At 41.7% G+C, this 17,025-nt stretch overlaps 1 protein-coding gene across 1 annotated transcript in view; it reads left to right on the top strand.

Annotated features, from left to right (window-relative positions):
- OTOA (otoancorin) overlaps positions 1-16,963 on the top strand; it is a 41,674-nt gene extending 24,711 nt beyond the window's left edge. The window contains exons 24-31 of the mRNA XM_054643885.2: positions 3,486-3,641; positions 5,021-5,163; positions 5,555-5,691; positions 6,672-6,769; positions 8,637-8,829; positions 9,945-10,034; positions 10,584-16,394; positions 16,750-16,963. Of these exons, the coding sequence (XP_054499860.2) occupies positions 3,486-3,641; positions 5,021-5,163; positions 5,555-5,691; positions 6,672-6,769; positions 8,637-8,829; positions 9,945-10,012 (795 nt within the window). The 3' untranslated portion in view covers positions 10,013-10,034; positions 10,584-16,394; positions 16,750-16,963. The remainder of the gene's footprint in view (positions 1-3,485; positions 3,642-5,020; positions 5,164-5,554; positions 5,692-6,671; positions 6,770-8,636; positions 8,830-9,944; positions 10,035-10,583; positions 16,395-16,749) is intronic.
- The last annotated feature ends 62 nt before the right edge of the window (positions 16,964-17,025 follow it).

The raw sequence follows: 17,025 nt of genomic DNA, 5'->3' as shown, positions 1-17,025 counted from the left end.
AGACTATTGCCCTTGCTTTGGAGTCAACAGGCAAGTAGTTCTGAGCTATTGGCAGCTGGAAAAGTGAAGTGGTTTTACTTTGAATTACTTTTCTGCTTGCTTCTCACTTTCCTTTCACAAATGAAAGATCAGCAAGCAGTACTAGGGGCTGTTGATTGCCCTGCTGAGAATTAAGCTTGGCATGTTAAACTGTCTGTGTGGATGCTGAATATAGCTTCCAGTGGGGTAAACCCAAACTGACTGAAAGTCAGTTATTGGCTGAATAAAGCTCCTTTTTCCACCTTCTCACAGGCAGGGACAGACCCATCAGTGGAAAATCTGAGGGAGGAAAAATCCCAACTACATTTTGGGAGCACAGTTGGGCAGAGGACTGTGCTGGGGGCAGGTCAGCACTCTGCCTGGCTCTGGGGCACCAGCAGGGCTCTGGGCAGCCCTGCCTGAGACACAGTGGGCTGGCAGGGAATTCAGACTTTGCTCCATGCCTGTTGTTGCCATTGCACTTCTCCCTGGGATCACCTCCTCTTGCTGCTTTGCCTGCACTGCCAGGGAATGAGCAAATTCCCCAACATGCTTTTTGTTCAGCAAGAAAAAGCCTTAGGGTGCAGTAAGACAAATGGTTCTGGTTGCAGAAAACTCAGAGGTGAAGAGGGTACTGCCCCAGCCTGGCTGCAGCTTCCTGTCAGCAGCAGCTGCTGGAGGTTATCTGTTCTCTGCTTCCATCTCTGCATGGCTACTCTGTAATCCCCTTCTGTCAAAATGATCCAACATGTAAAAGTCCTTTTTAGGTTCCATCAGATCATTCTGACAGAATGAGGTTGGGAAGCATCTACAAGTTGCAGTTGGCAGCAAGCAGGACAGAGTGCAAGAGGCTTGGAGACCTGAGGGCTGTGACCTCTGGAGGAAAGCAGGAGCAGGGGGAGCATGGGCCTGGGCAGCATCTCCTTAAAGCAGCAGCTGTAGCCAGTAGTGCAGCTGACCATGGATTTGGGGTAAATAAGGCCAACTGTGCAATTTTTAGCAGTGAAGCTCAGCTTTTAAAGCAGTGGAACTGCAGGTGCTTAAAGAGAAGTGGCACTGCACAGATTTCTGAAAGCAGATGGTGACTCTGTAGTTGTGTCTCTGCTGCCTTGTTGCAGGAGGACAACTGCAGCAAATGTATTCTCCCCAAGTCAGCTTCTGTCTGTCAGCATGGACACGTGTGGGTAGGAAAAGGGGCAAAAATGTAATCCTAGAAGAAAATAAAAACAGTGCTCCCCTGCCATAATGAAAACTACTATTCTTTACAGCAGTGCAATATTGGTGTATTTACAGAGTGGTGTCAGTTGTAGGGAAATTGCTGACAAGGTTGATACACTCACATTTCTGGCTATATTGAAAGATCTGTAGTGCACTGAATGGCAGTATATTGTCTGTGAGTGTTTGTGCAGATTTCTGCTAGACAAAGACAGACTTCCTATGTATTAATTTCAAAATGCAATGTGGTGTTAAACTGAACATGAAGCATGAGAAATGAGACAGGACAGGCAAAGCTCTTTGAAATTATATGCATAGATGCTGTTATGTTATTAACATCTTTGATTAAAGGTTTCATTAAGCCTGAACTACTCATTGTTCCAACTAATTCAAAAAGTCTAGTTATCAGATTGTATCTTAATGAAAGTAAGAAGCTTAGCTCACTTGTAAGTGGAAGGTCTCCCAGCTCTGCAGCACTGACAGCTGGATAGATCTGTAGTTCTAGGTGAATGAGGACAAAGGAGTGTTTCAGTTTCATGTGTTGTGTTATTTATATCATTCTGCCTGAGATTTCACCCAGCCCTGTCAGATAATACTATTTATGAAGTACTTCAAATTCTGTACTTTATGGCCTAGATCAGGAAACAGACACTTGGCATTTTTGCCTGCATGTGTTTCATGTATCTCTTAAGCTAGAGAATTAAAAGCTTTAAAATTGGGCTAATACTTTTTACTATCTATTTGCTTTGGAAAAGATTGAAGTTTCCCAGATTTAGACCCTTTGTGACATTGTAAAACCAACATAAAAGATCTGGTGGAAACTCAGTTGGGAGGTACAAATCCAGCAAGGCATCTCTTAAACAAATCCTTAACCTGAGGGTCACAGCTGGGAAAAGCACCCTGGCAGCTGAGGCTGCTCTGTGCTGGATGTGCACAGCAGAGAGCCTGAGCTCTGTGTAAGGAGTACCTAATTTCAGACATCCAGATTCCTGAGCTCTACTTTTATATTTTCTGGAGCTTGTACAGCTCCATGTCTATCTGATGGTGCAAACACTATTTAGTAGGCAACTGCAGGGATGCTCTTCAGCAAGGCCCCACTAGCTTTGTCCTTTCTAACTTTTTGAACAAAACTTAAATTGTAGCTATCTCAAAAATGGAGTAAATATTTCCTGACTCAGATGGTAGCCCAGCCCTGAGCTTTTAGTTTTAATTTTCCAGGTGCTGTTAGCAGCATGATGTTATACTAGAAACCTGTCATGTATTCACTGACACAAAACAGAGTTGCTGAAGTACATGAGAGCTTTAAAGTGAGCATTTTTTTTTTTAATGTGTGCCTGGCTTGTTCAAGTTCCTTCCTCCAGCCAAAACCCAGTGTCTTTTTCTGTAAAGGCAATTGGCCACATCCGGGGAAGTACTGACCACTGTCTACAGTCTTCTATCATTGTCATAAAATGTAATTGACAGTTCTGGCCTCTGAAGATTCAGCTCCTGATGGACTTTTATAATTCTTTACTCAGGCAGAACTTTTCCTTATACCAAAATTTCCTTCAGGCTGCTCAGTGACAGCTTTTCAATCACTGTAACTTTATCACAAATAAAGTTAAAAGCAGGGGAAGCTGTCAGTTTAAATACATTGGTACTGGTTTAGAATATCCCCTGCTTTATTTCCTTGGGTTTTTTACAAAGCTTTACAAATTTAACTATATCTTTACAAACACTTTAAAGTTATTTTTTATTTTAACATTGTATGAACACAATCTAGAAATCAGGACTGTAGGAACTGGCTCTTTGTCTGTATTACTTGATTCTCTACTTTGTCTTTCCTTGTCAGTGACTGAGCCAGGGTGACTGGTCACAAAAGGAGCTTAAAGTCAGTCCCCTGGAGCAGTTGCAGCTGGGAAGAAGCCTGGGTAGTGCAGGTGCTGCTTTCTTGGCAGTATAACAGTGTGGATCTAGGCACAGATTCCCATTTTTATTGTTCTTAGTGGTTTTGCTCCTACAGCCACACTTCCAGCAGTTCATATTCTGACTCATCAACAAGTCCAAGCTGTAAAAATTGCATCATTTTTAGATGAACTAATCATTATTGGTGTAGAACCTCAAAAACCTTCACAATACCTAAGCTCTGCCTTTTGTGTGCAAAGAGGAATATTCAGATTTTAGGACTTTTGAACCAAAGGATTTGAGAATGGTGTATATAGAGGAAGAGTCATCATGATGATTTAACAGATATTCATGGCTCTCATCTAAAGGTTTGGGGGTTGCTGCCAGACTGGAGGAGTTACCAGATCATCTCCCTGGGCCGCATTGCTCTGGCACTGAGTGCACAGGAAATCCCAGAGCTGGACCTGAGCTCCATCGACACCGTCTCTGCTCTTACTCAGCAAACAGGGTGGACTCTTACCCAGGTGAGTGAGGGAGCTCCTGAATGTCCTCCTGCTGAAAGGCTCTGCATTCATGCCCTTTGGGACCCTGGAGCTGCCTAGAAAATAGATCCAGGGACCAACACTACTCCCTGCTGCTTTTCTGCAGCTGTGCCCCAGTGAAAGTGGCCACAAGGTCAGCACTGGTGTGTGCCTGGCTGGGGCTTCCCTGGGGAGGTGGCCAAGACAGCTTCAGTCACTGTTAATTGGGGTGGGGATGAGTGTGTGTGTTCTTTAGCACTTGTCCACTAAGCAGTGGAAGGAGGTGAGCAGCTCCTCTCCCACTGTCCCTGGAATAGACACTACTGCTGGAGTACTGGTCCTTCCTAAGGACAGTCACAGCAGTGTCCCCAGCCCCAGCATCCATTGTCCTACAAGGCCTATAGCAGATACACTCCTCATGTTCCTTTCCTTTAATAACTTCTAGTTATATCAATGGGACTTTCATAATAAGTTAAAAACAACTATTTATATCTGCAATAGGCAGCATATTTCTGACTTTGTGACCCATCAGGGTTCTGTGGCTGCAGAGGTGCTGGCATGGTGGCAGAATATCACAAATCTCTTCAATAGATTCATGTTCTGAAGGGCACCATAAGAAGGAGGCACTTGGGAGGATTTTACACAGAACCAGTTTGCTTCTGAGGTTTCCTGCTGTCAGTAAGAGTAGTTAGTTAAAAGAGATTCATCCTGCTGAATTTCAGTTGTCTTAAAACTTTGGCAGCTAGTTAAGCTAGTTATTTGAAGCTCAGCATTGTGGATAGATTAGGAAATCTTGGAAGATGATTGTTTCTTTCACTGGCTTTGGAAGATGCCTTGGTGACATGCTTGAGATGGGCTCAGTTTTTAAAGGATTAGTTTAAAATGAGCACCATCCTAAATTACTTTGGCTTGCAAAGGCACTTTGGTACCAATATCCCATTCATATCTGAAAATTAATCCTTGACACAGATCACCACTCATCTATGGCACTTAAATTAGACAAGTCATCCTGAGTATTAAAAATAATAAAATTACATATTGATCTCCTTAGGTATTTTATGTTTTCTTGTAGCAATGTAACTGATCCTGTGAGGCAATCCAGCACCATTTCTTGTGGTGAAGGCTTTCCCTGTGACCTGGCAGGAGAAGTACAGAGTCTTTTCACACCATTTGCATTTAGCAAGTGGCTGGGTAACAGTGCCCTGGTTTAGTGTCACATGTAGGTGGTGACAGTGCTCCTCCTGAAGGCCATGACCATACACTGGGCAGGCTCAGGATATTTATTTATGCTCTATCACTTTTGGTAAGATTTTAATCATCTAGTAACAAACCTTTCAATTAGATTTACCCTCTTCATGCACGCTGTCTTACTGCTTTTGTAGACAAGAGCTATTTTACAAGGTTTTCTAGACGACTCTGGCCAGACCATCAGCACATTAAAAAGTTTTGATTTAGTTGGATTAGGAGCTGTTCTCTGTGCTTTGAACTCCACAGAAATCACATCCATAAGGACTGCTGAATTCAGGTACTGCATTTTATATCTAATGAAATATTTATTAGTAGCTCTATTGATAAAATTTATTGTGCCATTTTTGTTCCATCAAGATTTTCAGAGCCTAAAGGACACCTTTTTACATTTTAAATGCTTTTAGAAAAGCAGAAGGCATGCAGCAGTTGTTTAAAATGTGTTCTTCTATAGTTTTCCTCTGCCATTTACATCTCACCATTTAAGTATTGCATCAAGAAATAGAAGTTTTTGCTTAAAACCTGAAATATTTGTATGCAATTTGTGCACATATATTTTAAATTGAAAATGGGTTTTACAGTCTTCTTACAGCAGGCTTAAGTATATTCCAAGCCTATTTAGTACCCCATGTAAATGCAGCTTGTAATGATGACCTTGTTGCCTTTTGCAGTGCTGCAGTTGCAAGAATTGGCCTGCTGTTTTGCAGCACCCCTGTTCTGAGGCAGTTTAAAAAGATGACAGAATCTGTGTTTGGTGCTGCTCCCAGCTGGAATGGCTCTGTTTTACAGGAAATTGGGACTATAGCAGGTAACAAAGCTGCAGCTCCAGATGGTAATGGTGAAGCATTGCTGTTAAGAGATGGGTTCACCTAGCTGGGGATTTTTGCAGACTGGCAAAAGACATTTCTTCCAGAGGGGAATCACCTGCAGGGACAGATAACCAGTAATTGCAGAAGCACTAAGGAAAAGTTGTGATATTCTCTGTAAGGTTCTGTAAATCTGCTCAAACTGACCTTGGGAAGCACAGCCTGGAGTTACTTGGGTCCTGTAAGTTGGAAAGGGTAAATCAAGGAGGGCAAAACCTTCAGGATTCCAGCCCCAGTCACTCTTGGTGAACCAGGCTGCCCTGGGAGGAGCTGGGCTCTGGCTGCCCAGAGATCCTGCCTGGAAAGAATGGGCTGCCCAGGGAGGAGCACAAGGGCAGGACTGGCCTGGAGTGATGCTTCTCCAGATGCTTCTCCAGAGGCTCTTGCAGCCTCTGAGACCTCCTGAGCCAGAGGTCACTCCCAGATTTGTTCCTGGATTTGTTTCCCTGTTATCATTTAACTGCACATTGAGCTCTCAGAATTTTTAGCATCCCCAATGCCTGTGGCAGTGATTCCCCACCACAGCCACCTAAGTGGTGCAGAAGTCACTCCCATTGCATGATTATGTTCCCTAACATGGATCAGAAGAGATTGTGAATGAACATTCCCTGATAACATTGTTTATGATTTTATAGGCTTTATAATTCTTTTATAGACTTTTATAATTCTCTTTTCCAAGATAAAGTAATTCCGGTAGAGTACATTCCATGTCAATGGCTAAGGTCAGAGGATTTGTAATGCTGAAATATAATGAAAGAAAGAAAACATAGAAAGAACCAGCATCTCTCTATAAAACACCCTGGAATAAACCATTTATTATATATATATTTTTTATAGGTGCTTAAAGTTTATATAACCTTAAAAATAAATTTAATAAAAATAACATTAATTGAGTTTTGTTTGTATTCTGTGGGTCTTTTAGGTGGTTTGAATGAGGATGAATTAAAAGCCATTGATAAAAGCTTGATGCCATATTTCCAGCCATCAGCAGTAAGACATATACCTCCTGAAATTTTCCAAGTAAGAGCTTGATTACTGAAGAAGTTACTAAATTTCTATTGTTTTTACTCTGGTATAAATAAACTGCAGCACTGATTTATAGGTTTTGGGTTTTGGAAAAAATTTTCTATGGTCTGTGAAGTGAGAGACCATCAAGGATCTGGAACATTAACTTTCAGCTGTATCATCTGTATTTGTGATGCCCATGAAATATGCTAGACAAGCTTTATTCATCCTTCAGAATGCATACCAAGGAAATAGCAAGTATCACAAAACAGGGAATGGACACTGTATCTTCCAACATTTTATTCAGATCTGAATTTTTGTCTCTGTTTATTAACATTTGCAAGGATGCTGTAATAGCTACAGATTTCTCTGCTGAGTGTGCAAGAGCTGTTTTATTAACCTAAAATCTGGCACCATTCTCCCAAGTTAGCTCTGAAAAACAGATTGTGCAGGCAGATACAGATCAGAAAGGAATTACATCTAATTACAGCACCACTGAATGTGGACCAGAAATTAGAACAGGGATCCTGAGATCATTGCCCCTGACTTTCTTTGACTTTGTGACAAGATTAAAACTCTGCCTGGGCTGGTCTCTTTCAGCTGCTCAGGCAAACAAAGTACTTATGGACAGTTGAGCTAAACAGAGAGTTAACTGTGTCAGCTCCCATAAAAAAGAAAATCTCCTTGAGCACTAACTGTGCACAGTATCACTGACAGTTCAGGTAAGCCTAAAATGTCATTGCAGAAACTATTTCTTTGCAAAACAGCTCAATATCATCTTGTAGAATTTCTAACAAACAACATTTTTGTTAGTAAGAGTAGGAATAATACTACAAAAAGTGATTAACAAACAGCACAGTACCTCTTTGGAAGAGTTTTCTGTATTTGAAAGATTCAAAGAAGACTTTGGTTTTACACAGGTTTTTTATGGCCTCATTTTGCAGCTGTATAAATTATTCAGATTTTGATTTATGAAAAATTACATTGTATTATGGACTTCAAGTGAGTTAAGAAGATGTTCAGTTCAGAATGTCTGAACCTGTAGACATTTCCAGGAGTTTGCTGAGTTTAAACCAGCACACCATTTGGTAGACAATGAAAAATGGACAGGGGTTTGCTCCATCATCTGACCTACTTGCAAGGGGAATTTTGTCTTTCCAAAGTAGAACCTGGATGCAGAATTGTTGCAAGGAAAAAAGGCTTGTTGTGTAGGAGGGTTCAAATGCTTGTGACTGCAGAATGTTAACTAGAACTAAAGCAAACCAGCCTGCTCAATAATGCAGGCTTTACAAACTGCTTAATTGCTATATGATATAAGATAATTACTGTAAGATTATGATTGCCATGTTTAATTTTTAAATTTGATATGAACAAACTGGGAAGATTTTCAATCTAAAAGAGAAAATTGAATAATAAGATTAAAGCATGGGGTGTTTTCATCTCATTGCTCTACTGCTAACTATAATCAAAGGTCAAATGTAAGTTCAAGTGAGGTTGCTTGGGAGCAGAAATAAGAGGAAATAAATGAAAACACAAGAGGTTGGACAATACCATCAGTCTTTGAGCAAATCAGAAAAGAAATGGCTGGAAAATTAAACTCCAACAATATATTGAAGAAGTGTACAATACAGAGCTGGCATAGAAAGCTTCTCAAGCTGTCAGCTTCCAGCATCAAAGAGAAAGGTGACAGATAGATGAGTGGTCAGGCAAGTAAATGAATACAGAGGATTCTTTTAAGCTCTATTGAGCTCTTTTATAGCAACACAATGTTGAAGGCTAATGTCCCTCATTCCAAATGCAAGGCAGTGCTGACTTCTGATTCCTTACCTGCCTTCTATAATTGACAGCCTAAAGCAATTTTTCTGTCTTTTGTTCCTCTCAGGCATTGTCCCCAGAGCAAATAGCAAACCTGGGCCCGGAGAACGCGGCCATGGTGACAGGATGGCAGCGGGAGCACCTGGATGCAGCACAGCTCCAGAGCCTGGGGCTGGCACTGGATGGGGGCAGGAGCAGCAGCCCAGGGACACAGAGCACTGCAGGATCCCCCCAGCAGGGACAAACCCCAGCTCCCAGCGGTGAGTGGAGTCCTCCCTGCTCCTGCCTAGGGGAGGGACACACACCAGCAGGGGGTGAGGCCTCACTGCACACACCAGGGTCAGGCCTCTATTCTGAGGTGGGTTACAGTGAATTTACCAATCAACTTCTACAGTCATGCCTCAAATCACATGCATGCCTGAGACAAAGAGCCAGGAGGATGCTGGATTCAGCCACAGCAAAAGGTAATGGAGGAAGACTGTCAGATGGCATTAGCAGCTGTCTAGTAGCATTACACTGTGCTAAGCACTAGCTTGTGTCAAAGGTAGTCTGAAACAGTGAGCTTTTCCCTCTCCTTCTTTCCCATATTCTTTGCCTAAATGTAAGGCAAGGGTCTCCATCTCTGGACCTTCAGGTTAGAGCCTTTATGTGCAGCAGAATGTTGTTTGCAGAGCTGCAAGTGGGAAAGGAGGTAGTACTGGGCTGGGTTAGCATCTTTATCCAGACTGTAGGGCCATTGAATAGCTTTTCCTGCCATTCCCATCCTATTTGGAAATAAAGCCTATTAGTACCTATACTTCAGTGGTTTAATCTGTTACTTCTTCATATTTCAGTTTATACTGGGCAATGTCAGTGGATGTGTTACAGTGAGAGAGTTTGCACATAGTCAAGAAAATATTGAGAACTTATCCCTGTCAGACAGTAAATATTGTTGTTTCCAGTGACACCAGCACGACATAAGATGTTGGAGGAGAGAGAGGGAAGCTGAAGTGCTGAAATAGAAGTAAAGGGAGCTAAATTGCTATGATGCCCTTGCTGGAATTAGAGCAGGCCTTCCCAGAAGCACCTGGGGAGTGCTCTTAGCCCAGCTCCCTCTCACATGTGACCTGTTCCTTCTGGAGGTCTGCCAAAGGGAGGAGTTTTCCGGGTAAAGATCACCTGAGTTGTTGAGCTTCTTGTCCATTGGTCCTGTCTCCCTATGGAATGCTTCTCTTTGGAGCTGTGTATGTTAAACTGGAAGTGACATCTCTGGAGAGCTGAATGTAATTAGGATTCAATTGTTGCAATTTGCTGCACCTCTTTGAAGTGGTGTAGATAAGACTTCTAGTCCTGAGCTGTAGCATGACACTAAGAAATAAAACCTTCTGCTTTCCAGGTGCTCCTTGTTTGAGTGGCTTTGGCATCTGGCTGTGTGCTGTGTTTACACTGCAGCTGCCTTTCTGAACCCTCAAGGGTTGAGCTTGAGGTAAGTTCTATTTTCAGTTAGAGGTAACTTTATAACAGAAGCACAGATCACCTGTAACAGGGAAGAAGGACTGTGGGATCCTCTTCCTGCTTTGAATACAAAGATAACAATTCTTGAATAATTTTTCTGTATTAAAAGGTGTCTTGTACCTTGGCTAGACTATCTCTGAACCTAATCAAGGGGAAAACACTTTATCTTATCTTTATTGTAAAGCCAAACATAACAAAGGTATATTTAAAACTCCATGTAACACCAATCAATTACCACATTGTTATTTAGAACATGTTCTTGGTTTTACTCTGTGTTTTGCCTGTTCCAGGCTATTTATAAGAATTTATTCCACAAACAATTCTATTTAGTAGAGTATTGCCACTAACTTTCACTGGATTTTAACATTTTGACAGGCTAGTATTTAATAAAAGCACTGGTGGGCTTGAAGTTTAGATTCCAGTTAGGCAAACTAAATGCTTAAGTATTCTACTTAGTCTTTAAGATTGCAAAGCAAGGCCTGTCAAAAGACTTAATGTTTTTCTTTGCTTTGATTTTCAGTGTCCTGGAGCTTACAACAGAGATGCTAGAGATAAAAGAGTGTCAGCTCAGCTTGAACAGTAGAATGAAGAGGCTCTGAGAATTCTGAGTGTAGAGTTCTTAAAAGCAAGACCCTCTCTTCTGCCATCATTATGAGAACTATCTCCTTTCCACAGCTTTACCATTAACAAGTAGAATTGAAATTTTTCTCAGCTGGGGCAGCAATAGGAGTGGGAGGGAGTGAGAGCTGGAGGGAAGAGCCCGGCTGCTGCTGGGGCAAGGTGAATGTGAGCTCTTGCTGCAGCTGGGGTAACAGCTCCACCACAGTGCCATGTATTCTGTCATGTTAGCAGGGCCTAACTTGGTTCTCAGGGCTTTGGTAGTGGCAAAGTAGGCAGTGAGAGCCGTTTCTCACCCCCTCCTTTCCCTCTTCCCCCTTCAGCAATCTGCTGCTTTGGGAACTGCCTTTGCCTGTAACTAACCCTGGCAAGTGTGACATGATGGTAGAGATAATACTACATGCTTTAGTTCTGCATTTTATAAGCAAAGAATTATGATTGCTGCAAACTGCCTGGCACTTTTTTCTCTAATCCTCACAGTAAGATTCTAGCTTCTCCAGCTGTGTTTCCTTTTCTGCATGGGAACAAGAGATTGAGACATATATTTAAATAGAAAGAAGTTTGTTTTATTAATCCCAGCAAATACATGCAAATGTCCACTAAAACCAAGTGGATAGAATGCATTATAAAGATTTATCTCTGTTTTCACATTAGAAAGTTCTGCCTCACTCAGTTGTGAAAGTACTAAAAGGTTTTTTGATTTCTAGAAATTGCCTGACTTGAATTGTGTGTGCACTTCCAAAGATGCAGGAGAGTGTTTTCATGTCAAGAAGACAGTCAGCATTTCCAGTTCAGCTGCTTAGGTCACATATGTGACTTAGCTCTACCAAGCCCTTCAAAAATCTATGAGAGTTGAAAGTAATCTTCTTCTGTCAATATACCTGGGAGTGATTCTGTTTGCAATTACGTAAGTCAGAGTTTAGATTTTAATTGGAGCAGGAGTGAGTTCTTTGTTTTGTGCCATCTGTGCTGTAATTTCTTTCATGCTTTTAAATAGCTGAACTGCTTGATTATTTATATATTTTATTAAATTAATAATTACATTAAGAACTTTGGCATTGCAATTATGTTTGGTCAAGGGCTTATCTATTTCTTACAAGAGTAGTGTAGGAGGGGTAAATGTGGAGCACTGACTTAGTGTTCTACTGATTTCACTGTGAGACTGCAAATGCTGTTTAGTTCATGAGATGGTGTGAGCATTTTGGATGGCAAGTGGTGTAGAAAAGCAATTTTACTCCTGCCAATGTCCCTCTTGTAGAGGTCACTGATGGAAAAGCCCATTCTACAAAATCTGGGATTCGTTAGACACTTCCATCCAAACTGTTGAAACTGAATTTCTGTGGGAAGAATAGATGGAAAGGGGAGAAAGGCATAGAGAGCACAAGTATGCACAGGATGTAATCTGTGTGTGTGACCTGCCATCCATTCACAATCCTGCACACTGCCAGAGGAAACTGAAACATGGACACTTTACTTCCATGGAACAAACCCCAGCACCCCTCAGGGCAGGCATCGTCCCCTCTGCAGATGTGGATTGCATACAACAGGCACGTGATCACTTTCACTGGAATGCATTCGTGGGAAAAATGCCTCACAGTCCCTCTCTTTTTGCATGATCAGGATTTTGGGGAAGAATATACCACAGAGAAATGTAGTATAAAGATTTGATTCTTAAAGAAATGTTGCTCTTTATAGATGTGGGTAACATTTGTTTAAACCAAGCTTAATTTCTCCTACATTCTTTTTAGTTCTTTTAGATCTTTGAGAAAGAAAAAAAAATTGGATTTCTGCATAAATCTGCTGTTGAATATAGACCATGATAATAATTGTATCTGCTTATTGTGAGAACTGCAGCTCTCCTCTCCACTGGTGACCCTTCTGATGGCTGCTGGGCAGTGCCATACATCCTGTGGGATGCACATCCAACTGCTGACAGTCACAACCCTGCTGTGGGCCTGGCTCCTCTGAGTGCTTTGAGCCCTGTGACAGGTGACCCTGTCCAGCAGAATGGGAGAGGAGGCATTTCATTTCATTTCATTCCTGTGATTGAATGTAGGATCCTTCAGGAGCTAACAAATGGGAAGAAATACTATTGTTGGTTTATTATTTCAGTGCCTAATACCTTTGTGTTCAGAATTGTATTTAGAAAAGAGAAAAGGGCTACTGATTCTGGATCAGCAGGAGAGAAGATATCCCTGTGACCTGGTACTGAGGTAAGTGGCACATCTGTGGTATCTGTAAGTCCCCAAAAGGAAGAAAACAACTGCCCATCCACAGTGTCTGAGAAGTGTCCCTGTTAAAGCTGGCATTCTGGCTGTTGTCAGCTTTTGTACAGTGCATGGAATGTTTGACTCCCAGTGATCTCAATCTGTCACATCAGAGCTAACCAACTCCTCAGTCTGAGGCTCTAAAAATACTGTTAAAAAAAAAAGGCATCCTACCTTAATTTTAAGAAGCCCTTTATGCCTCTGTATAATCTGCTCAAATATTCCAGAGGCAATTGCATACTGCATTATGGCAGATTTAGTTTCTCACTTCAGTGCTGTGCCTGGGGATCATCACCCCCTCATTTGCTTTCCAGTAACACAAATTGCAGCCCCATCAGATTAGGCTGGGACCGTGTCAGGGTCCCACTGGCTGCCCCCCCTTGGAGCAGATGTGAGACATTACTCAGGGTGTGCCAGCCAAACCCAGCTGGGGCTAAGGAGACATTGGGCTGACTCACTCCAGTGACAGTCAGGAAGAAGCAAGGACTCAGCAGTCACCTGGAATGTCCCTGGAGCAGGTACCTGGCCACAGTGCACCGTTGTGTTCTGGCTCCTGCTGTGTTGGGTTACAGACACTGCACGCTGCTCCCCAGGGGGACACTGCCAATTTCCTCATGGCAGCTGAGGAGCAGCCAGCAAACTGCAGCACCTTGTTCCCCTGTCATACTCTCTTCTCCTTAGAAGTAAATATCAAATTTCAAATAATCTCTGCTTTTTTTTTTTCTTTTTTCTAAAGAGGTTGATATTCCAGGCTGGTACACAAATTTAAGCAGTGGTGTCTCTTTATTTCAGTGGAAATGTTTACATGTTGTTGATAAGTTTGTGGGGGTTTTTTGGTGTGTTTTGGGGGTTTTTTTGTTTGTTTTTTTTTTTAAACAGGATCTGTAGGCATGGGATGAGGAGAGCTAAGAACCTTATAGTCCTGATTAGTAAAATATTCTCATCTGTGCCATATGATATGGGACAGCCTTAGGGACTGTTTACTCCAGTGCTGTTGCAAGGGAGGGATCTGACTTCCTTTTCCAGTAAGGCAGGAGGGAAACTGAATAGAAAAGACAGGTCTGCAAAGAATAAACAAAAACTCTACTGTAAGTTAAATTTCTTTTATTTGTACCCCAGAACATTTGGAATTGTAAGAGTATTTTCTGCATTGTTGTACAGCATACTGTTGGAAAGTGCAGATAAATAACAAAATGTCAAAAAGCAAAACAGACATGTGTGCTGTCCAGGTATCCATAATTTCATATTTTAGTTCAGATTGTGATCCATTATCAAACCATCTTTCCATATCTTTCTACCTAGTCCTTAGACAGAAATTATGAGACAGCCTCAAAGACCCCAGCAGACCTTGCCTGGCACCAGGACATGTAGGAGTTTTGCACCAAAGGCTATTTTTATCAAAGTTCACATCTGGTTCTTTATTTGTACCCAAAAATAGCCACAAAATGTATTACATTTTTTCTGCAATGAGTAGAAAGCAAGCAATGTCCATCTGCCCCTTTCTGTTCAGCATCAGTCTGCTTCTCCAATCCAGATTAATGAGAGGATTTTCTTGCCCTGATGATGCAGGAACCCAGGCATGTTCAGAGCTCAGAGTCCAAGTGACTGAACATTGAAGTATTAACTGCAGGAATTGTGACTGATGGATTTCTTGCTTTGCTGGCAACAGTATAACTCTTATTTTCTAATGTTTTAGCTGGTATAATTAGCCTTACAAATATTTAACATCTCACTTAATAGCTGTAAACTTTTCTTTGAGGGACAAAGAGAGAAGGAGAGAAAACAAAAGTAGATTCCTGTAGGAAAAATATGAAAACAGAGGAAAATGCTAATCTCTCACAGATACAACAGATACTTTCTGGTACTGCTTTCCTTGATAATTTTTAACCATTGTATATGGAAGTGAACTGTATTGATTTATCAAAGAATAGCCATTGCTATAGTTAAAATCACACTGGTTTGATGCACAAGCTGAAACTGCCCTAGGTCATGTTTAATTGGGGCCTGACATGTTTCAACATTTAATCAGATGTCAGAAAACAACTTAGATCACAAACAAGTTCTGAATATGAACTGCATGAACTGAGCAGGGATTGAGAGAATGGATGTCAGCTCCCTGCCTTTAATGTATCTATTAAATAGATTCCAGATATGCATCTGGCAGTGTCTTTATTAGCTACTTTTATTTCAGTATTCAGCCTTTAAGAATTGTCGAGATCTGACATATTAAATGTTCACATTTCAGTCAAGCCTGTGTCAAACAGGCTGGTGCAGCCAGTGCTGTAAGACATGTCTGTGTTTTGAGAGCTCACACGTGTGTGCAGTGATGGAAGTGCCTCAGCTCTGCAGCTGCTGATGTTGTAGTTGTGAATTTGCACTTTCTCCCCTCCTGTTGCAGTTGGTACCACAGATTTGGGGAGTTCTGCCAAACGCTGTCGTCTTCAGTACAAATTCTCTCTTCAAATTGGGTTTTTAACATGAATCCTCAAGTAGGCAACTCACTGGTGGTTACATCAAGCATTATTCGATGCCAAAATTATTCAGTATCTGTTTAAAATAATTATTCTGTTAGAGTTCAGATCTATAAAACTTTTCAAATACAACATACAACCTCTTCTCTTAGGAAGTAGTAAGAGATACTAGGGAGCTTGTCAAGGAGTTGTACTGCTGCACTTGTAAACACAGTGTTGTAAGAGGACAGGCTTTGATTCCTAATATCTGAAAAATAAGTAAATTTGGTTTTGTCACACAGTGGGTACTTACTAAAAAAGATAACCTCCATAGCAGGTATTAATCAGTTCTCCCTTCTCAGGATTATGTAAACTCTCTAAAGATTTCAATCTTTGTGCCACATTTTAAAACATTCAAAGATTGTAGTTAGGATCCTTTTCTTAAATTTTAAATAGTCCATAACCTTCTGCTGTGGGAACTTTTCAGTGTATAATTCTGTAACAATAAAGTCCTTACACTATTTCCTCAAACGGGTTGTGAAACAATGTAAACCAAGAGATTTTAAAGAAATGAGCTACCCAGGAAAGCACCACTGTTCACCTGGAATAAGCTGTTACCCATTTTCTACAACCATTGGAAATCCTGTTCCTGGGCAGCTACTCCTATTTTTCTTTGCTCTTGTTTGGATTGATGGGTTTTTTTACAGAGAACATTGGAGAGTTATTAAGAGGAGATGCCTCTTTTGCACTGCCCACTGAACTTTGCTGGTCATGTCCTGTTTTAGGGATTAAGGACTCTGAAGAGGCACTGTGCTGCCTCTCAAGGCATGATTATTGGAGAAATAATTGTTCTGTTTTTTTTTTTTTTTCTTTTTCTTGGAAGTTTACACAGAATCACGGAACTGTTAGTCTTGGAAGGGACATCTGGAGATCACCCAGTCCAACCCTGCTGCCAAGGCAGGGTCACCTGGAGCAGTGACACAGGAACGTGTCCAGGTGGGTTTGGAATGTCTCCAGGGAGGGAGAATCCCTGACTGCCCAGTGCTGTCCCAGTGTTCTGCAGCCCTCAATGTAGAAAAATTCTTCCTTGTGTTGAGGTGAAACTTCCTGTGTTCCAGTTAATGGTCATTGTTCCTTGTCCTGTCACTGGGCACCACAGAAAAGAGTCTGGCACCATCCTGGGACAGGCTGCCCAGAGAAGCTGTGGCTGCTCCATCCCCGAAGTGTTCCAGGCGGGCGGGATGGGGTCCTGAGTACCTTGCTCCAGTGAGTGGCATCCCTGCCCATGGCAGGGGGCAGAACGAGATGATCCCTAAATACCCTTCTCACCCAAACCATTCTGTGATTCCAGATTCTGTGACCCTCTTGGCACCCACCTTTGAGGTATTTATATGTATCGAGGAGATCCCCCCTTGGTCTTCTCCAGACTAACAAGGCCCAGCCCTCAGAGTCTCTCCTAAGAGAGACACTCATCACCTTTATGGCCTCTGCTGGACTGTCTCTAGTAGCTGATGTAGATTTTCACACTGTTGGCCTCCAAAACATAATAAAATATACATATACTAGTATATGTATATATGTAATAATATTATATTCGCGATTGTATGTATATACAGATCAGCTTCTG

The sequence above is a fragment of the Agelaius phoeniceus genome, chromosome 16, assembly GCF_051311805.1.
Source record: "Agelaius phoeniceus isolate bAgePho1 chromosome 16, bAgePho1.hap1, whole genome shotgun sequence".
Taxonomy (NCBI): domain Eukaryota; kingdom Metazoa; phylum Chordata; class Aves; order Passeriformes; family Icteridae; genus Agelaius; species Agelaius phoeniceus.
This window is presented reverse-complemented; position numbering and strand designations above follow the sequence as displayed.